The sequence below is a fragment of the Podarcis filfolensis genome (genome assembly GCF_964270895.1).
Source record: "Podarcis filfolensis genome assembly, chromosome: 9".
Taxonomy (NCBI): Eukaryota; Metazoa; Chordata; class Lepidosauria; order Squamata; family Lacertidae; genus Podarcis; species Podarcis filfolensis.
The window spans coordinates 41,403,636-41,424,957 of record NC_139610.1 but is presented as its reverse complement, the minus strand read 5'-3'; the positions used below and the strand labels follow the sequence as shown (position 1 = coordinate 41,424,957).

General features: G+C 41.4%; 2 protein-coding genes and 1 pseudogene across 6 annotated transcripts in view; 2 read left to right on the top strand and 1 right to left on the bottom strand.

Moving 5' to 3' along the window:
* The window catches only part of ANAPC10 (anaphase promoting complex subunit 10), a 117,855-nt gene extending 116,126 nt beyond the window's left edge, over positions 1-1,729 (bottom strand). For 3 of the 4 annotated variants that reach the window (XM_083631410.1, XM_083631409.1, XM_083631407.1), the window contains exon 1: positions 1,600-1,729. The gene's annotated coding sequence lies outside the window, so the exon portion shown is untranslated. Of the gene's footprint in view, positions 1-1,425 lie in introns of all 4 variants that reach the window. The other variant, XM_083631408.1, reaches the window with a different exon arrangement.
* ABCE1 (ATP binding cassette subfamily E member 1) lies at positions 1,730-20,839 on the top strand. Its single transcript, XM_083631204.1, has 18 exons — positions 1,730-1,978; positions 7,108-7,283; positions 7,640-7,725; positions 8,365-8,462; positions 9,171-9,288; positions 10,916-11,053; positions 11,616-11,685; positions 13,252-13,348; positions 14,800-14,889; positions 15,598-15,719; positions 16,617-16,838; positions 18,176-18,235; positions 18,325-18,383; positions 18,490-18,600; positions 18,691-18,833; positions 18,969-19,091; positions 20,146-20,257; positions 20,363-20,839. Exons 2-18 carry the CDS (start codon positions 7,181-7,183, stop codon positions 20,408-20,410), a joined length of 1,800 nt encoding a protein of 599 aa, XP_083487330.1. The 5' UTR covers positions 1,730-1,978; positions 7,108-7,180; the 3' UTR covers positions 20,411-20,839.
* On the top strand, positions 4,250-7,090 carry LOC310742745 (cardiolipin synthase (CMP-forming)-like; annotated as a pseudogene). Its single transcript has one exon. The product of its transcript is annotated as a cardiolipin synthase (CMP-forming)-like (transcript).
* Positions 20,840-21,322: the final 483 nt, after the last annotated feature.

Here is a 21,322-nt window from a genome sequence, read left to right as displayed (position 1 = left end):
CATCACAGTGGACAACTAGGAGGTTGGGCATATTTTGATAGGATGCTATCTCACATCCCTCTCAGAGTACCAAGGAACATGTGCTAGGGTGCTGCAAAGCACAGCCTTCCATCTTCTAAACAAGTAACACTGCTACTTTAACAGACTTTTACAGGCCTACCAAGCTGTTTTTGCTGTTGTCACATGAGCAGTCCTCATATGTGGTGGTGGCTGTATGTGTCATGTGTATGCATGTGCTATGAATGTGAAGTTCCGAAACATGACAGTCCAAACGGACATGAGTAAAGTGAACACATGTGCAAGTGTTCCGCATGCAACCTGCGATTTTTTAATCCACCTGGCATCTGTGCTGGCCAGTTTCCTTACAGCATTAGCATGTCAGTGGCACCAATGGCCAATGAATTTAATTGTGACATGGGTGCCTGTGGAATGCCTACATGAGCAAGTACTTTCCCACAGCCCTGCCTCTCACCCATTCCAGCCCTGAATCAGGTGCTGCCACATAGAAAGCCATCCTTGTAACAAAAGACATAAGGAGATGCTGTGCCCTTTGCAGGGTGCATTGTTCTGAGCGCACATATGCGCGGTAATAAACTTACCCGAAAAGTCAGATAACCCAGATCAGCACCTGTGCCTCACTAACCCAAGTCAAGTCTCTGCCTACCATGTTCCTTCAGTTCAATGAACTAACAGAGCAACATCAAGACTCTGGCTGAGGTAAAGGCACATGACAATAGCTTCTTGGGTACACACAGACAGGAAAGGGGTCGTGAAGGAAAGGTTGTCTGCTCATGAGCAGGGACACTTTCTCCCTTGGTCAAATCCTTCTGTTTTAAGAAGGTACCTCTTTTCTTTCTACACCCTGACTCAAAGTGTTCCCCTACACCTGCTGATCGGAAGGTCGGCCGTTCGAATCCACACAATGGAATGAGCTCCCGTTGCTCTGTCCCAGCTTCTGCCAACCTAGCAGTTTGAAAGGATACCCGCGCGAGTAGATAAATAGGTATAGCTGTGGCAGGAAGGTAAATGGGGTTCCCATGCGCTCTGGCTTCCATCACGGTGTCCCGCTGTGCTAGAAGCGGTTTCGTCATACTGGCCACATGACCTAGAAAGCTGTCTGTGGACAAACGCCAGCCCCCTTGGCCTGAAAGTGAGAGGAGCATCGCAACCCCAGAGTCGCCTTTGACTGAACTTAACCGTCCAGGGATTCTTTACCTTTACCTTCACCTACACTTCATCTCTGTATCCCATGTCCTTTCTTTCTCTTTTTCTCCACTCAATTTTTTTCTCCTTTCTTGTCTCCCATTATATCTGGCTGCTGGATCTGTGGTTTCTTTTGGGGGGGGGGAGGGAACCCGTTTCCCTCCATTGGCGAAGGCAGAGGCGGCAGGTGGGCGAGGACGGGCGTTTCCACTGCTACCTTACCTGCTCCTGAATTTTAACGGCGCGCGATAAATATCCTAACTGGTAGCGTTAGGGGCCGAATCTCCTCCTCTTGTGGGGAAAAAGGGCACATATATTACAGGTGAAGGAGAGCGAGGATGCTGTTGAGGGACGCGGCTTTCCCTCAACAGAACCAGCAACAGCAGCGCTACTTACGCTTCCCGCGTCCGGCGGCGCCGCCAGCGGCTCCGTGGCCACGCCCCCTCCCCCGCCAACTCCCTCCCCTCCCGTCGGCTTCACAGACACCCCGTCGCTAAGCGATGGCGTCACGCGCAGAGCGGCCGCCTCGCCCTGCGCTTCCGGCGCTCTGACCCTTGTCTACGGCGGCGGCGCGTAGCTCGCCCACAGGCCGCATCTCTATGGTGAGCGGCGCCAGCTCCTCCTTTTAGGGTGGCGGCCATTTTGGCCGGGTGGCAGCCGGAGCACGTTGTCTCCGAGCCCAGCTGCGAGCCCCGGAGGGGGCCCTTCGCAGCTTCCCCGTTTCCCTCCGTCCCGGACGGGAGGCCTCCCCTTCTCTCCCCCCCTTCGCTTCTTGGTAAGTAAAAGCTGCCGGAGGGCGATAACTTGGCGGCCACCCGCTCCTCCTCTGGGCAGGTGGGGCCGCTTGAGCTGGCTGGGCCGCGCGGGTTCCCGGCCGGCTTCGGCTGTATGAGGAACACGCAGGGCCCCGCCGGCCCTTCCAGCTGCCGAGTAGGCAGGGCAGCCTCCAGCCTCTCGGGGTTCCTGCCTTCCCCTTTAATTCTTCCCCATCTCCACGGGTTGTCGAGCCCCTTGGTTCTCCCCGACCCTCCATAATGATTTCGGCTCTTTTTTTCCCCCACGCAGAGGCCTTTGTTTGGGGGCTGGGGGGCTTCCACACTTTGGAAAGGGAAAATGGTTTTTTTGGGGGGGGCGGGTTGGCTCCAGCTAAACAGACCCTCCTGGTGAGAAAGGTTGAAACAGTGGTCGACTGTCAAAAGGTGTTAAAATTACTCTTTTTTTCCTCTTGCATGAGCCGCTCAGGTAAGCTTGTCGTAAGTCAAGACCTATCTCCCCCCCCCCCCCGCATTGTTGGCTGTATCCTCCATCTCCTGTTAAATTCAGTGTCGGTGGCCCTCCCAACATTAGGTATAAATAAAGAGAGAGGGAGAGTTCCAGTCCCTTGGTTTTTAATCATCTGAGATGTAAGGCCACTTCTGTGCCATGCATTTAAAGCACTGCTGTGGCATTTTAGCAGCCATGGCTTCCCATAAAGAGTCTTGGGAGCTGTAGTTTTTTTCAGGGTGTGGAGAGTCCTTAGAAGACCCCATATTCCCCTGACAGAGCTCCTAGGAAAGAGGAGTCACTTGTTAAACCACTCTGGAAAATGTAGCTCTATGAGGGAAGAGGCATTTTGTAACAATTCTCAGTATCCATAGCAAACTACGGTTCCCATGATTATTTAAGGGAAGCCATGACTGCTGAAGTTTTATAGTACTTTAAATGTATGATGCGGCAGTAGTATTGACATGAGTAGACTAGTGTCTCTTTTTAACAAAATTAGTTGAGATGAATAAATTGGTCTTCTACTGGTAAATTTGACATGTTGGAGTTTTGCTGCTGTCTAAAGTTGCTAGAAGGCTATTTATTACATAGAATCATAGAATTGTAGGGTTGGAAGGTACCGTAAAAATGTGCACTTTCTTTATCCCCCCTGCATTAAGTAATGGCTTAATTAAGGATGGTCCCTCTATAGCAGTGGTGTCCAAACTTTTTTCAAAGAGGGCCAGATTTGATGAAGTGAAGGGCCTTGAGGGCCGACCAAAGTTGTTGAGATTTTTTTAGGATTTAATTTTGAATTTGTTGAGGGTTTTTTTAAGGATTTTACCCCAGGAAATAAACTGCCACAGGGGCCGGATTAAACTGACCAGTGGACCGGACATGCTTGCTCTGTGGTTTTCCACTGTAGATTTTAGGATGATTAGTTGAACTCTGTGTACATATAGGGATGTAGGAGTTGCCTTTTTAAAGTTAAAATAGGTGTGTTCGTCTGTTGGAGCCAAAGCGAGAGAGATAAGGTACCTTAAAGGTTAACCATTTTTATTGCTAACAGCTGCTTAAAAATATTCTCACTCATAACTTTATTCAACCACATCAGGCAGTTCTGAAGGACCTAGAAGTCAGAACGCATTGAGAATTATAACATTTCTTATGACAACAATTATGGGAAAGTGGTCTCCTACAAAAAATGCTGTGCAGAAATAGAAATCCCAGCTGAGGTACAAAAACAGGATCTCTGCACTGGGGAGAACTTGGCTTATAGCTGGAGCTTTGCTTCCTTTTCCTGTGTCAGCAGTTCTCTTTGCCAGAAAGACCAGCTTCTTAAATAGCTTATTATTACTGCTATATCAAAGCTCTCACAGCATATTTCACTCTCTCGCAGCATATGCTAGTCGCTTCTCTCTTTCCTGGCCCTCATGAGGAAAAACCATTATCTTTAAATGAAAAGAGGGGGTGAACTCTAGGAGATTACAGAGGCAGAAGGTGGCCTTTCTTTGCATGCCTACAGGGTGGAGCTTTTTGGTCTAACTACTGGCCAAGTATAACATCAAGTAGAATATCAGCAAACATGACCCCTGTTCAGAATTAACATAATTTGATGCCTGCAGCTGGGGGCTCCTGAGGGGTGCGGGCCCCAGCGAAGCCTCCGTCGCCAGATTCCTCTCCCGGGTGCCAGTCGTGGCTGCCGCCTACCCTCCTGGCAGCTGCTCACCTTGGCCTGGCCCGGGTGCTCCACCCGAGGGCCTGGGCAGCCACGATGTGAGCGGGCCAGCTACAGGGTGGCCCCATGGGTAGCCCCCAGAAAACTCAAGAACACGGTGCCGGGAAAGTGAGGCCTTCCCACAGATACACCGAACTGTATTACAACTCTTGAACAATTCCTAATTATCTATCAATGGCAAGGATTGGTCTGGCACCAGTTTTGGGCTACTTGATTGTTAAAGAAAATTTCAGTATTCCGTTGGGTGTATTTACTCTGGCTGGAATAACAGATTTGTTGCACGGCTTTATTGCACGAAATTGGGCCAACCAAAAATCTGCTTTAGGAAGTGCCCTGGACCCTCTGGCTAATAAAGTTGTCATCAGCGTCCTGTACATCAGCCTGACTTATGCAAATCTTATTCCAGTTCCTCTTACATCTTTGATCATTTTAAAAGACATTGCATTAATTGCTGCTGTTTTTTTATGTGCGATACAGAACTGTTCCTCCACTAAGAACACTTAGATATTTTAATCCATGTTATGCCACTGCTCAGTTAAAGCCAACATTTATCAGCAAGATGAACACAGTAGTACAGCTCATCTTAGTGGCAGCTTCTTTAGCAGCTCTTTTTTTCAATTATGTGGACAGTATCTTCAGACCTTATGGTGCATCAAAGCTTTCACAGTGACAGCATCTGCTTACAGTTACTAACTTACGAAAAAACAGTTTAGGTGCTAAACAGCAACTGAAGGATCTCGAGTGAGTTGCTGACTTCCTATTTTGTTTGTGTTGGGATGGCATTGCCTGCATAATATTTGGACTATGGATAAAGAACACTTCTTTTGATAGCTTTGTCTCAGTGGAAACCATGTCTTCACATTGAAGCTAATCAGAAGTTAAAGTGAAGATTTGATCATGTACATATGCTCAATTTTCAATGCACTTTTTCAATTTGTTGCAAATAAAATATGTTTTACCTTAAAGCAATTAAAAAAAAAAGAATTACAGTAACATAATTGAAGTAATAGTGTTTTTCTGCCACACTGAGGCATTTGCTGTGTAGGTAGAAGGTTGGGTTGTCTGTTTTAAAGGCAAGTCTATTATATATGTAATATGATGAGGATGGCCAACTTTGTTTTTACGGTGACCATTCTGTTTTCCAGTTTGTGGTCCAAGGTATTCTGCTGTGCAAACAGCTTTATTATAGAGCCTACCTAGCAATAAGAATTTTCCAGTAATAGAGAACATGCACTGGGGTGTAGCATTCTGTACAAAGAACACTTTAATGTATTTACATTAAGGATGTGAGAGAAGGAGAATAAGATAGAATATCTTTGTTTATCTGAAAACATTTATCTGAAAGTTTAGGCAGACCCCTATAACTCCTTATTCCTCTCTGGCTCAGAAGTGTGCTCTTCAGTGGTATTTCTTATTTTTTCATGAAATAGTCTTTGTCCTATTGGGGTTCTATTCCTTAATTTCCTTTCTCTCTGTCTTTCTAATCTTACATCCTATTTCATTGTTGTATTACTTAGCCATGTGTTATATTCATGGTCTGTCCTATTGTCATGTCTGGTCTGTTATGTTTTTGATTATGTAACTACTTCTGTAAAGCGCTTACTCAAAAAGATCTTTATAAGTATTCATATTGTATTGTTATGTTGAACATACTTAAAGACGTGTCCCCTTATCTTGACAGTTACTGTTCTGCAGAGTGTACTTTCATGGTATTACCATTTCAATCTCTGGTTGGGCCCAATTTCTAAAGCATTTTTAAATAAAAGATTTCCCTAGAAAATATTCCATTCTGCTCACCTAGTTATTGTAATACCTGATTTTCAGGACAGTACACTTGCAGCTAAAGATCATGGCACTAGAAGCATGCTAGTATTTGATTTACCTTATAATTTTGTAGCGTCCAACTCAGAGGTAGGAAGCATAGTTGTCAGAGATAATGAGGCAGTTTTGCAGGAGGCAAAAGCATAATGCGGCATATTCCCAGTCATCTTGCTGTTAAGTCCTTACCAGTTCAAGCCTTAACGTAAATTTGGTTATACATGAAACTGAATTTATCAATCTATGTTAGTAAAGAAGCTTGTAACATTGATGGGTGGAGTTGAGCCAGAGACTTGTTTCCATTGCTAGGAGATAATGCCTTTATCATTCAGTATGTGCCACTAGTCTTTCACAGCATCAAAATGACCCACCAATTACCACAATGAATTTTTAAAGTGGAGAATAAAATTACTGTGATGTATATAAGCATGCATGAATAAAAAAACGTAAGAGACCTCTTTATGATTCCTTGGATAAAAATACTTTCCAGAAATAATTTGTCACTTTGCAAGAAGTAGTAATTAGAAGTATGTGTATATATCTATATTTTAATTGCTTTGAGGGTTTTTTACAGTCAAGCGGTATAAACATTTTATCGTGTGTATGTATATACACACACATTTCATCAGCTCTGCGGGTTGGTTTTGATATATTTTCTTGACACTTTGTTGAATATAAGTTGAAGTATTAAAATATGGCAGGATAGGTCCTATCTTTGAACTATGCATAAGGAAGGTAACCAGATTTTTCTTTTACATTGCATTTCTCAGTCTCTGTAGTTTTCCATATAAAAACTGGTATTTCTTCCTTGTCTGTCACAACCAGCTGAATAAATATTGGGAACCTGAGCAGGTTGGGAATCTGTGACCCTCCAAATGCTGTTGGAAGTCCTAACTCTCATTATCGCTGACTATTGCTCATGCTGGCTGGGGCAGGTGTGAGTTGGAGGGCAACACATTCCCAGTTTCTAGACTTTGCCCACAATGATTACTTGTCAAAGTGAGAACCCATGCCTGAGTTTAATGAACATGCTTGATCTTGGACTGCACTTCTTATATCCTGTGCTTTCTCACTTTTTATTAATCATTCTGTTTGTTTCCACCTAGAACTTGAATTATCCAATTCCATTGTTTTGGAATCTCAAGTCTGTGTTATCTACATAATTCTAAGTTCATCACAATGGCTGATAAGCTAACAAGAATTGCTATTGTGAGCCATGACAAGTGTAAGCCAAAGAAATGCCGCCAAGAGTGCAAAAAGAGCTGTCCTGTGGTTCGAATGGGTAAGGAACTCAAAACTCTTAATACAAAACTCTGTGTTAATATTAAAACAGGCTGAATGTTCCACTTACTGGTTTCTAGACTACAGAGTCAGATTTTTAAGTATCCAGCGTATCCGCCATCTTCAGTAGTTTTTTTTTATTTTTGAATGTGTATGAAAGTACAGTATCATAATAAGAATATGGAGAATTTGGGGCAATCAAAACCATGAAAACTGCATCATGTGGAATTCAAATTCATGACTATTTGAGGTCTAAGTCACAAATTGATGCTACTGCCTGGTTTCTAGATCACATTTCATACTAATGCTTTCAATAAGACCTGCGTGTCTAATCTTTTTAATATTCCTTTTCACCAGGGAAGCTGTGCATAGAAGTGACATCACAGTGCAAAATAGCATGGATTTCTGAAACATTGTGCATTGGTTGTGGTATTTGCATAAAGGTAAAGATTATGTCTAGTAATAATAATTGAAATTTGTTTAAAGCATATGTCACATTAGAGCTGTTTGGACATGGGTGATCTCATCTTCTCCCCATCCCACCTCCATGCATTGAGAATTTTGGGCTTGTGTGCTTCATCACCGCAAGTCCCCTACCTCCCAGACACTCAAATAAACATGGCCAGTGACATGCTCATGGACTACTTTGCATGTACCGTTTTAAACTCTGAAAATCCCACTGTGGCCTGGTTCACACAGTACATTAAACCATAGTTTAAAATAAACTGGTTTAATGAGAACAAGTGGTGTGCTGGTAAATGTTGCTGAGATAACATGCTTTGCTGCTCTCACCCACCGACTGCTGCTGGAAAATACGTTGGGGTCTCGCTTGTCTCCCCCCCCCCTTATTTTTTTTTTTTTGTCTCCTGACAAAGTTCAAGAAAGAGGGAAACCAAGGTTTGTTCTTGGTTTGCTTCTCATGATTTGCATGTAAGTCTAGGTTCAGATGGCAAATCAGACCATGGCTTGTTTCCTGACCGGGGCAACAAATACAAGTGCAAAACAGTCTTATTCCAATACTATACTTGGCTTCTGTTTTGTTTATTTGTTGTAATGTAAAGCTTATTTTATTTATGTTACAGAAATGTCCTTTTGGAGCCTTGTCCATTGTTAACTTGCCTAGCAACCTGGAGAAAGAAACAACACACAGATACTGTGCCAATGCCTTCAAACTTCACAGGTATCACTCTGCTACAATCCCTGAAAAGTTGTTAATATAAATTATTGTCATTATTTGTTAATCACCTTCCACTTTCCTTCAAGGCAATGTACAAAATAAAATAATAGCAGCTGTTAAAAAGTTAATGGGGGGGGGAACCAGGATTTGAATTTTAAACAATACAGAATGGACACCCATGGCAGAGATTTATTCATCCAGCTAGTAAAGCTTGACACACACACACACACACACACACACACACACAATGTATTCAGTTGTTTCCAGAAAGTGCAGGTAGTGGGTGCCTGTCATATTTTGACAGCTAACATGTTGTGACACACAGTTTGGAAAGCTCTGGTTTAGGAGAAAGAAGCCATTCCTTCCAAGATAGGAGTGTGTGTGTGTGTGTGTGTGTGTGTGTGAGAGAGAGAGAGAGAGAGAGAGAGACTTATGGTGAAAAGTATTTCCTTCTGAATTACTCTCCTTGGTAAATGTGTCTTGTTTGCCTTTGTAAAGTAATTAAAGGATAGTGTATATAATTTTAAATTTCAGAGCAAATAGAGATCACTTTAGATATCATTAATTATATTTCCTTATTTCTGATGAAAATGATGCACATAATGGGGTTGAGAGAGGAAAGCATATTGAATTAACACCTAAGTTCTGTCTTGCTTTAGATAAGGCTGTGTTGGTTTATTGTTGTGTAAAATGTTGGATTACTTTATGAAGGCTGCCTATTCCACGTCCAGGAGAGGTGCTGGGGTTGGTTGGAACCAATGGTATTGGAAAGTCAACTGCCTTGAAAATCTTAGCAGGAAAACAGAAGCCAAACCTTGGAAAATACGATGTATGTATTTTAAATATATGTCCAATGTGATTTCCTAATATCCTTTGAAACTGCATTTTGCAGTTCTTGTGCAAATGAAAATGAGTAGTGCTTGCTAGACTGGCAGCATTACTTTGCCCCAATAAGTAAAATCTATATAGCCATTTAACCATTAGGAAGTTCACAAATATGTATGCTAAGAGATGTACAAACGTTTTTCACGTGAGGATGTTAATCATCATTTTCCTGTTGGACCAAGAAGTTAATGGGTGGGAAAAGGAGGCTGTTGAAAGGACGAGCATTGTAAAGCAGCAGTGATGACAGGTTTTGCCATAAGCATCTTTCCACTCTAGTGCTATTGGTCTTTTTTATTTTATGCATTATTATGCCATTCTGTGTTACGAACACAGAAACATAGGGTGCTGCTTTATACCAAGTCAGACCGTCTAACTCAATATTGCTTACACTAACTGGCAACAGCAGTCAAGGGTTTCAGGCAGAAGTCTTTTCCCAGCCCTAGCTTAGCTGGAGATGCAGGGGATTGAACTTTTGCATGCAGTGTACATGCTCTACTACCAAAATACAGTTCCTATTCCATTCCCCCTTTCCAGCTGTGAATTCACTTGCATTCACATCCCACATAAACACTTCGTGGTTTTTGCCATGTGTAGTAGTATTTTGTGGAAACTTTAAACCCCAAAGCTTGAATTGATATACCACACTTTTTTGGGGGGGGGATCCTTGCATAATTAGGAATATCATTTTTATACCTCCATTAAAAGTTTAAAATCCTAGATTTCTGCGACGGAATGCATAAGTAAGCAGTAGGTTCAGACACCTCGGTTCTGCCTACTTGACCTAATTGATCTTAAAGTTAAGTTTTTGTACAAAGAATTGGTTGCCTACAAGTAGATGTCATGACTTGCTAACTGTATTCTATGCAAGTTGGATGGGTTAAATTTAGTCCTGCATGATTTGTTTCAAACTAGCTTCTCAAAAATACCACCTGACAATTTATCTGATGTAAAAAAGAACAGAGCTATAAGCTGCTGCTGCTGCTGCTGCTACTGCTTTATGAAACTCATGATAGACACATTTGTGAGTCACATTACACGATAGCTAATAGTTTAGCATGAATGTGAAGATTACACCTGCTTTTCTTCTCTCCTAGCATGAGTGGGAGTGAAAACCATAATCCCTAGCTTCCAGTTAAAACTGAATGGGAATTGTGATTTCTTTACTTCTAAACAACCCATGTTCAAGAATAAAACTTGGCATCGCATCATGGCTTGTTTGGAGTGCAATAAACCATGATCTCTGGTTCAGACCTAACACTTAGATCACATATTTTGCTTTATTCCTTACATTAGAGGAGTTGAAACAAAATTTAAAAATTCCTGTATCTAGAATTAGAGGAGTTGTGCTTTGTTCCTTATGCTAGGGGACTAGAAACGGGAAGCCACTCGTACATTCAAAGTACAGTGTTTACTACAGACAGCTGGGGTGTGATCACAGCAGTGTTGCTCTAGGAGGCCACTGCTCCCTCATGAGCACTTGAAACATTTTCTCAAAATGCCATTCGAAGTATTCTTATCCTTAGACGTGTTTCCATACCTCTCAAGTGTTTATTCGAAATGCTTTTGTATAGGATCCTCCTGATTGGCAAGAAATCCTGACTTACTTTCGAGGATCTGAGTTGCAGAACTATTTCACCAAGATCTTGGAAGATGACCTCAAGGCCATCATTAAGCCCCAGTACGTGGACCAGATCCCTAAAGCTGCTAAGGTGAGTAAGCTTGTTGGCTAAGGCTGCAGTCCTAAGTTCCCTTATCTTGGAGTAAACCTCATTGAATTCAGTAGGACTTAGTTCTGAGTAGACATGGTTAGGATTTTGCTGTAAGGTGGGATGAGGGGAAGAAACAGACTGGCTTTCTGTATGGGGTAAAGGTAAAGGACCCCTGGATGGTTAAAGTCCAGTCAAAGGCAACTATGGGGTGCGGTGCTCATCTTGCTTCAGACCGAGGGAGCCAGTGTTTGGCCACAGACAGCTTTCCAGATCATGTGGCCAGCATGACTAAATGCTTTTGGCACACAGAGGACCGTGATGAGTGCCAGAGCACACGGAAATGCCATTCACCTTCCTGCCATAGTGGTACCTATTTATCTACTTGCACTGGTGTGCTTTCAAACTGCTAGGTTGGCAGAAGCTGGGACAGAGCAATGGAAGCTAACCCTGTTCTGTATGAAAGATATAAGACAGAGTTTTAGTCAAGAGCAGATTACAATTTTAGTATAGTATCTCATATCGTGGCTTAAGTAAAGTCCTGATTGTCATCTTATTGTGACAGGGAACAGTGGGCACTATATTGGACAGGAAAGATGAAACTGGCACACAGACTATTGTATGTCAGCAGCTTGGTAAGTGATGTTTTTATACAAAGTTTTAAAATAACCTGTGTAATTACCATATTTTTCGCACCATAGGGCGCACTGGACCATAGGGCGCACCCAGTTTTTAGGGGGGGAAATCAAGAAAAAAAGTATTTCCCCAGCCCCAAAGAGCAGCGTACAGGCTGCGCACAACCTCTCCCTGCCGGAGGGGTTGCGCGCGGCTATGGCACAAGCCAAGGCAGCGAGCAGGATGGATCCCGATAGCAGTTTTGGCTTCCCCTTTAGCCCCGTGCAGCCTCTCCTTGTCAGAGGGGTTGCGTGCAGCTATGGAGCAAGCCAAGGCAGGGGGCGGGATGGATCCCGCTCGCTGTTTTGGCTTCCTCTTTAGCCCCGTGCAGCTTCTCCCTCCCGGGAGAGGCTGCGTGGGTCTAAAGAATCCATAGCCCCGTGCAGCCTCTCCTTGCTGGGAGACGCTGCGCAGGGCTTTCCTGGCTTTTCTGGGAGGTGGGGGGATTCCCTCACCTTTCGCAAAACCGGCAGAAGCCGCGCACACTTTAAAAGGGCAGCACGGCTTCTTCTGGCTTTCCTGGGAGGTGGGAGAAGCAACTGATGCGGCCAGTCAGTCCCTTTTCCCGACTGCCTCCCCCCTGCATTCGCTCCATAGGACGCACACACATTTTCCCTTGCTTTTTAGGAGAGAAAAAGTGCGTCCTATGGTGCGAAAAATACTAGTCCTAACAGCTTTCTGTTTTGTTTTTAAAATTGAAACTACTTTCATAAACCTTAAACTTTTAAATTCACATTCAGCATTATATTTTTTTAATTTAAGAATGTTTATAGACTGCTTAGTGCAGAATGATGATTAATATTAGTTACTTATGAAATTTTAGGCTTTCTTTGTAAAAGTATAATCATGTGTCCCAGTAATAGGACTTAAGCTAAAAATTGATTAGATCCAGACTAAGTTAGTCATGCTGTAGACCCATTGAAATCAGTTGGACTTAGTTGTGAACAACTTCACTTTTTCCACTGGTATTGATAGTCTGGATCCATCTCAATCACAATAAAACCAATTGATAATACAGTAACCATAAAATAAATGCCACAGAATTACCAAATGGAGGCCCAAATTACAAACACAAGAGGTCATTTAAAAAGGCACGTTTTCACCTTTTTATGAACAATATGAAAATATGGGAATATGATTGAACCCTATGGGCTAAAGGGCACAGGGAAGAGCAGTAGTCCCTCACCACTGCCTTTCCAGAGCCTACTTTCTAGGAATGAAAATTTTTTTTATAAAATATTATGTCTCAAGGTTCATTCCCAAAAGGTCATCCAGAAGGATGCTATAGCTGAAGCCATAGTTGCATCCGCCAACACTTAACTTCATTTGCGGAGGGCATCAGTTCGTTTTGGGACTTGTACATGTTGTGCAGTGGACACTGTTGGTGCAACCTGGGTTAATGTGTGGAGTTACTTATTGAGATGAATGGTGAAGTTCTTGTGTAGAAACTAATATATTTAATTGTAACCAGCTGACATGTTAGCATATTTTGTATGTACTTGGTTGTGAGAAAAATATATTTGCAGATTTGTCTCATCTGAGGGAAAGAAATGTTGAAGATCTATCTGGAGGAGAACTTCAGAGATTTGCCTGTGCTGTGGTTTGCATTCAAAAAGCTGACATGTATGTAGCAATTTGGCTTTTAATAGTGACTTCAGTAACTTTAGATAATTTTAGAATATTGTTTGTGACCTGAGTTGTATGCATAATTTTCACTCACTTTGTCATGCGGGCCAGGCATTTTGAAAGTTCAAAATTAGACCTTAATTTTTTCACTTACCTAATTAACTTCACGTCTTTTACTGACTAGGGTTTATAAACTGTGTGAAATCTAGTGTTGTGCAAGTGGAGCTGTCTTTCCTCCCTGCAGCCCATCACAACCACCAAACTTGCTCTGAAGAATCACTTGACACGCCAGATCAGATCTTGAGGGTTTACAGGAGAGGAGAGAAGTCCTGTTGTATAACAATAGAATAATCATCATCATTTATTATTTATATGCCACCCATCTGGCTGGGTTACCCCAGCCACACCGTGCAGCTTCCAACAAATGAAAACACAATGAGACATTGAATATTAAAAACTTCCCTAATACAGGGTTGCCTTCAGATATAGAAGTCTGTTCCCCTCACGTCCACGCCATTGGATACAACCTTGTGATATTAAGACTGAAGACTTTCTAAGTTGGCAAGAGACCATAATAGTCACATGACCATTTCTATTACAAATTATTTTATGCAGCGTTTTGACAAGAGAGTATTCAAATTTTAGCATTCAGCATGCTTTAAACTTGTATTTATAACCAGGGATGCTGTTCATGGGGACCAATCTATTCTGCAGACAATATAGGGACTGAAATACTTGGTGTGACTTAACACGAGTATTCACTTTCTAGCAAGGAAGCTCACGTGGAGTTGTCCATGTGTAACATTGAAAAGACATTTTTCACAACTTACTGGAGGAATTATTTGAGTGAAACCAGACAGATAACTGGATCCTCTGTGCTCGTCCAGTGGGTTATCACTGCTTTGTGTGATACTGTGGCAGAAGAACAAGGCACCAAATGCCAGAGCATGGTTGAGGAGGAGGAGGTGGGGCTATTAAGCCTTTGAGAAATGAGATATGGCAACAGAATATTGTATCCTCACCCCTTAACAGGAGTACTAGTATTCAGGATTCCAGCCTGCCATACAGGGTATTGGAAGCTGTGTAAAGTGTTCAAATGGGCCAATTCATTCCTCTACATTACACACATTTTTATTTTTCTCTTTACTAACATGACATTTCATCCCTCAAGGCTCATTTCCCATTCGCTCGTTTTGAGCTTTTTGCTCCCTTTGGGTTTTTAAAAAGATTTTCTGTACTTCTGCATACCTTTAGGTGCACCTGATGGTGCTGGCATATCCCTCTTGTTTCTCCAACAATCCCTTTTTTTGGTTCCATTCTTATTGGTTCTCAGTTCATTATTAGTAGAGAGAAATGGAATTTAGGGAAGGATGGGTGGTCTGTTAAATTTGATGAATATAAAACCTCTCTTCCCCCCCCCCTTTTTTTTTCCTTTTTCCTTGGGATAGCTTCATGTTTGATGAGCCCTCCAGCTACCTGGATGTTAAGCAGCGTCTGAAGGCTGCCATTACTATTCGATCTCTAATAAATCCTGACCGGTAAGTAATGTATTTATAAATGGAGGTACTATTACTCAAGCCTCATAATGCTGATTACATGTGATAATTTTCTTATGAGAGATATGTACTTGGAGGCGGGATGTTTAGTATCCTTACTTATAGTTCTTATTGCATGTGTTTAATATTGGTTTACTATGTAAGTTTCCTTCAGATCTGCAGTTAGAAGGTGATGCATAATTAAATTAGTAAAAATACTAATTGTTCATAGTATTATCCTGCCCACTAGTGCCTGAATTCATTTCAGGTTTTGTGGTTTCAGCCAAAACCGATGCCAGTATGCCTTATCTTAAGCACTTACTTAGAGATGCAGAGTCTCAGAATGCTACTGTTGGTTTCTAGTTTTAATGTAGAAATAATAGGGGTGGACATTGCTTGCTCCTGGAGAATATCCCATTTACATCTATTATTTTCTGATTTAAATGTCTCTTTCTGTATCTACTTTTGTAATTTATTGGATAAAGTGGAGAATAAACTGAAACTGACATTCTTTGACTTTCATATCTTAGTAAAATAACGGCAACCAGATTTTCAATATTTACAATTTTGCTTAAAATGCACTATGAAATGGTACCATGTACGTATGATACCATATACTGGCAGAAAAAATTCATGCTGTCTTATTTTTGCTTGAATCTAAAAATATAAGAAAACTTAATTCAACTATCTTTTTGTTTTTTGTTTTTTCAGGTATATTATTGTTGTGGAACATGACCTGAGTGTGCTCGATTATTTGTCTGACTTCATCTGCTGCTTATATGGTGTGCCAAGTGCTTATGGTGTTGTCACTATGCCTTTTAGTGTAAGAGAAGGTAACTATATTTTAAATCAACTTTCTCTTCTCCCTCAATTATCTGTGTTCTTCCTGCAAAATAGTTATGTGTGATTTAAACAATTTGACATCTTTAGTGTGTGTGGGGTTTTTTACAAATACTTCCTAAATGCTCTCAGGCTTCTCATACTTAAAAAGTAGGTCACATTAGACAAATAACTGAGCTGGGTTAGCTCTTGCCCTTACCAATATATAGTTATTTCCATCTATATAGTTCTATTCACTTCATTCCTCGTCTGTTTCATCTCAATACCATGAAAGTAATATGACATGCATTTCGAGGAGAAGAGCAGACCCTGAGTACCCCTAAATAGAGCTGACTCCTATTTTTGGGTTGTCTGTGTCAGGAGCTCGTCCTACACTCAAGTAGGACCCTGGCAGAGACACATGCCCAGCTGGCATGTTCTCTCTCTCCTGGTCGATCGTTCGGGAGCTTCATTAGCTTTCTTCAGCCCGAACATCACAGCGACTGATGCCAACAGACATCGGCACGCTTAGGGATCCGCAGAGTTTGCACAGTTGCATGACAGACCTCAGCAACTCAGCATTTTGGCTAATCTACTTTATTTACATATAAACACACACGGAGCACTGTAACATGGCTCCCTCTCTCTCTAGCATCAGATAGCAAAGAGAAAAATAACAAAGGACAATAGTCCCACTTCACGGAACACAGTAACACAAATATCCTGTCTCTGTCACTTCCCACTCTGTGGAGTAAAAACATATACCATCATGTGATAGACAACAATCCCATGACTGCAGTCATAGAGCAGGAATTCTAACAGTGTTGTTCTGTCATGTTGGTGATTTATCTTTTGATAATTCTATGCCTGGTTTAGGTGCTCTTTCCTAATGATGATTTATCTTCTTACAGGGATAAACATTTTCTTGGATGGCTATGTTCCAACAGAAAACCTAAGGTTCCGAGATGCGTCTCTTGTTTTTAAGGTGGCAGAGACAGCTAACGAAGAAGAGGTCAAGAAGATGTGTATGTATAAATATCCCGGAATGAGAAAAAAGATGGGGGAATTTGAGCTGTCAATCGTTGCTGGAGAATTCACTGACTCTGAGATAATGGTGATGCTGGGAGAAAATGGTGAGTGTATTTCAACTGGAGAATTCATTGTGATCTGTTTTTCAGGGGTTAGGTCCAAAGGCTGTGTCAGAGTGAAAGGATATAACTTGCTTATCCCAGTTGGTAAGGTTGGGGCACATCCAATGTCATTTCGTATTTACCCTTCTGAATCCAAATTGATGCAAATAGAGGACATAGCAAAACTCTCCAGGAACAGTGTTTGGTTGTTTCCTGGCCTCATCCAAATTAATTGCAATATTTTAAAACCGTTTTTAAAAAGTTTCAAATGTCTCAATGGATGCCAGCAAAAGAAATGAATAGACTGAAAACCATCATTTAAAAATGAATGGCAAGTGTCTAGTGTCCCCCACACCCCACCCCAACTTGGATCAAGATGTAAGCAGCTTCTCTTATTTTCTGCTAGTTTCACAACTTTGTGAACTTTGATACTTAGCTGCAGGAAGATAGTCGCACTATACATGTATGAATACCTTTATTCAACCAAGCATGGACTCAGTTCTCTAAAGTTTTGATTGAACACAAGGGAGCAGGTGGTCTCTACAAGTCTTGCATGGGCCCAGAAACCGATTTATGACTTTTAAAGTAAAAAATCCATCGCCTTAGAACTGGGCCTGGAAGAGAACTGAGAGCTTGTGCACCTTGTGACCAGCTGCTGTTAAATGACAGTCAAATCAGCTGCATTCCACACCAACTGAGCCTTCTTACCGTCCTGCATATTAGCCCCGTGTAGAACACATAACAGTAGATTAGGAATGCTACATCAGTTCATAATAAACATGCAAGTAAAAACAACACTGAGCCCAGGTTTTTTTTAAAGGGATTTATTAGCATTCTGCTCTTAGTAAAAAAAATTTAGTGCAGCAGTGTTGGAAGCATTTGTACATCATGGTGCACTATAGTTAATATTTTACCCCAATTGCATCCATTTGTGCCAGAGGTGGGGTACAAACCATCATCTCCAGCTTAGTGATACACCCAGACCTGGAGATCATGGTTTGTTTTGTTCCAGACAAACCTTAGCATAGATTCTGGTTTATGGAATAAGAACCATAAACTCCAGTTTGGATGTAACATTTCGCTACAGATTGTGGTTTTCTCCCCTGCACTTGTGGAGATGAGGGAACTGGTTACAGTTGGTACGTTCATGATAAAACATGAACTACAGTTTACTGAAACAAGCAAACTGGACCTATATGGTGCCTTTAGATCTCTATAAACAGTACTGTTCCCCAAAGCTTTGCCAATTTTATTATATTCAGATTTATGTTTTAAAGATTAGCCATAAACTATGCTTTGCTAATTTTGATTATATATATATATATATTTTAATCTTACAGGAACTGGAAAAACGACATTCATTCGTATGCTTGCTGGGAGACTGACACCTGATGATAAAAGTAATGTTTTGTGTATTTATTTAACATATCATTTAAAACTTTAATTTTGTTTTTAATTACTGTGACTACATATGATGTCTCTCTTACAGGTGAAGTACCAGTTTTAAATGTTAGTTATAAGCCACAGAAGATTAGTCCTAAATCTACTGTAAGTGTTTGTTTCACATTTTTACTTTCTAAGCAATAGTAATGGGAATGAAAAGAGTAAGAATGAGGGGAACTGGACTAAGCAAAGTGTGAACTTATTTTGATAGGGAAGTGTACGTCAGCTACTTCATGAAAAGATTCGAGATGCCTATACACACCCCCAGTTTGTGACTGATGTAATGAAACCTCTACAGATTGAAAATATCATTGATCAAGAGGTATTTACCACCCATGTGATGCCACGTTTTGTAGTTAATGGGTCCCTTCCCTCTTACACCAAGTGAATTTTTTAATATTGCTTCAACCAGGTGCAAACATTGTCTGGTGGTGAGTTGCAGCGGGTTGCTCTTGCCCTCTGTCTTGGCAAGCCAGCTGATGTCTACTTGATTGATGAACCTTCTGCATACCTAGACTCAGAACAACGTCTGATGGCGGCTAGAGTTGTCAAACGGTAAGCTGCTTAGTGGATAGGGAAAGAGGGGTGCATGTCTGCTAAGGTTTCATTTGATATTTGAAGGTAGTTTAACTTTTAAAAAAAAAAATTAAAAAATTGCAAAAGCCTCATTGATTTTCCCTTCCATTTCAGTTTCATTCTCCATGCTAAAAAAACTGCCTTTGTGGTAGAGCACGACTTCATCATGGCTACCTACCTTGCAGATCGTGTCATTGTCTTTGATGGCATTCCATCCAGGTGCACAGTGGCAAACAGGTAATGCACAGCGCCGGGGGGGGGGGAATATTGTAGTGCAGTTTTGATGCTTATGTTCCTATGGTGACAGGATCTGCTTCTGCCTTTGGATTCTACAGTGGTACCTCAGGTTAAGAACTTAATTCGTTCCGGAGGTCTGTTCTTAACCTGAAACTGTTCTTAACCTGAGACACCACTTTAGCTAATGGGGCCTCCCGCTGCTGCTGCACAATTTATGTTCTCATCCTGAAGCAAAGTTCTTAACTCAAGGTACTATTTCTGGGTTAGCAGAGTCTGTAACCTGAAGCGTCTGTAACCCAAGGTACCACTGTACTCTGGGAAGGAGCCATACTATTTGCTCAATCCCTGTGGTATTCGTGTTGGCTTCATGTTGATGTGATATTATTGCATGGAATTGTTGTGAAGCAATCAGAGTAAGGGCAGTACTTCCTGGCACTGGAGTCTTGTAGGTTTTTTAAAAATTGGCAACTCCCAGCAGCAGGAAGCACAATCAACACCCATGGTAAGGTCTCCACATACTTCACCTCATTCGTGTCTCTCCCATCTTCACAACTTGTGAATAGTATAACAAAAGCGGTGGCATTTTAGCCTGATACTAGTGCAAATACAGAACTTAGATTAGAAATGTTGTGTTTGAACGAGCATATCAGTTTATGCCATTTATCCCAGTTTATGTGGGGATGATAAAATTGTAGGGTTGGGACTTAGTCATCTGGTCCAGCCCCCTACAATTCAAGAATCTCAACACGTGGTCCCCCATCTAATTTGAAACTATAATGGACCCTTGTTAGCTTTGCAAATATACTAGCAGTTTTATTGCTGCACCACTAGGGAACCAATGTTGCATAGGTGGAAAGGGAGTAATGCTAATAAGGGATGTGATTTAAGAGGCCAAGATGATTTCCTAGTGCATTGTGTTCCTAGCAAAAGTAAATAAAAAGAGGACCCTTTAACGCAAGTCCAGGAAAAAGAGGTTGCCTCTCCAGACTATGCAGGTTTACAAGACCACTAAAAGCACCTTTGAGAAAGTAATATACACCTGCTTTCTTCACAGTCCTCAAACTCTTTTGGCTGGCATGAATAAGTTCTTGTCTCAGCTCGAGATTACTTTCAGAAGAGATCCAAACAATTACAGACCAAGAATAAACAAACTCAATTCAATCAAGGTAAGAATTCTAAGCTTTCTTCAAATCTGTTATACAATAAAAAAATGTATGCTGGATGACCAAGCAGGGGTAAGGTTTCTAATGGTTTTTTTTTTCTTCTAACAGGATGTGGAACAGAAGAAAAGTGGGAACTACTTTTTCTTGGATGATTAAATGAAAAGTTGATCATCAGTTTATAAAAACGAAAACTTTGTTATATGAAATGCAATCAGGTTTTAAAATATTTCTCATTCCAGAGGTTAAAATAGAATGTTACTGTCATGTAACATCTCCTGCCCAGTAGCAGAGTCAGAGCACCTCTTTTTGTGCCTGCCAAGGCCATCTTTTGATGTAATATTTCAAAGCAGAGACAGCTGAAGTGACCATACCAAGATACTATGTACTTTTTCCACAATGGGGATATTTTGGTTCAAACCTAACTTATTAATGTACCAAACGCTGACATGTTTCCAATTTTAAGTCTTTGAGCTGTTTTCTGTACAAGATGGTTTACAAGAAGTCAAGATATAGAAATTGCTTATTTTAAAAGATTGACTCTCTGTAAATGAGGGTTTCATAAATAAATGTCATCTAAATCTACAATTGTTTGAATGTCAGTGATCAGATTGTAAACATGCATAGTCCTTGACAAGCAAGATCACTCATGAGTTGTTAGTCTAGTTTCTCCCTTGAGGTTCTGTGAGTAATGCATTAAACTAATTCCAGTATATAAAGTCATTGTAATGAGAAAACACCATCCTGAACATTAGTCTGCCTAGTCCCATTTGATCCCTCTACCTTTGGATTACGGAGCTGGTGCACATGTCCTTGCTTTCATGTTTAAAAGTTCTTTGCATTTTCTCCTTTTGTAGGGTCTATGTATTCAGTCTGGAAAAGTTCACAGCAGAGAGCCCTATAGGGTTCTGCAAGGCCCCTGTAATTGTGTCTTAACGCATGTTGTATTGACACAGCTAGTGCACCAATAGGGGAGAAGTCAAACTATTGGAGTGTTACAGCACTTGCCGTGGCTGGAGACCAATGCAGGAGAGAAATGTTTTATTGAAGCTGGGGGCAGTTGAAGGCATC

What these genes read in the sequence shown, in the direction of transcription:
- ABCE1 (XM_083631204.1), top strand. Translation starts at nt 7,181, where the DNA reads ATGGCTGATAAGCTAACAAGAATTGCTATTGTGAGCCATGACAAGTGT. An exon ending in CAAACCTTGGAAAATACGAT is followed by an intron (nt 9,289 to 10,915) that starts GTATGTATTTTA and finishes GCTTTTGTATAG; the next exon opens with GATCCTCCTGATTGGCAAGA. An exon ending in GGTGATGCTGGGAGAAAATG is followed by an intron (nt 16,839 to 18,175) that starts GTGAGTGTATTT and finishes TTAATCTTACAG; the next exon opens with GAACTGGAAAAACGACATTC.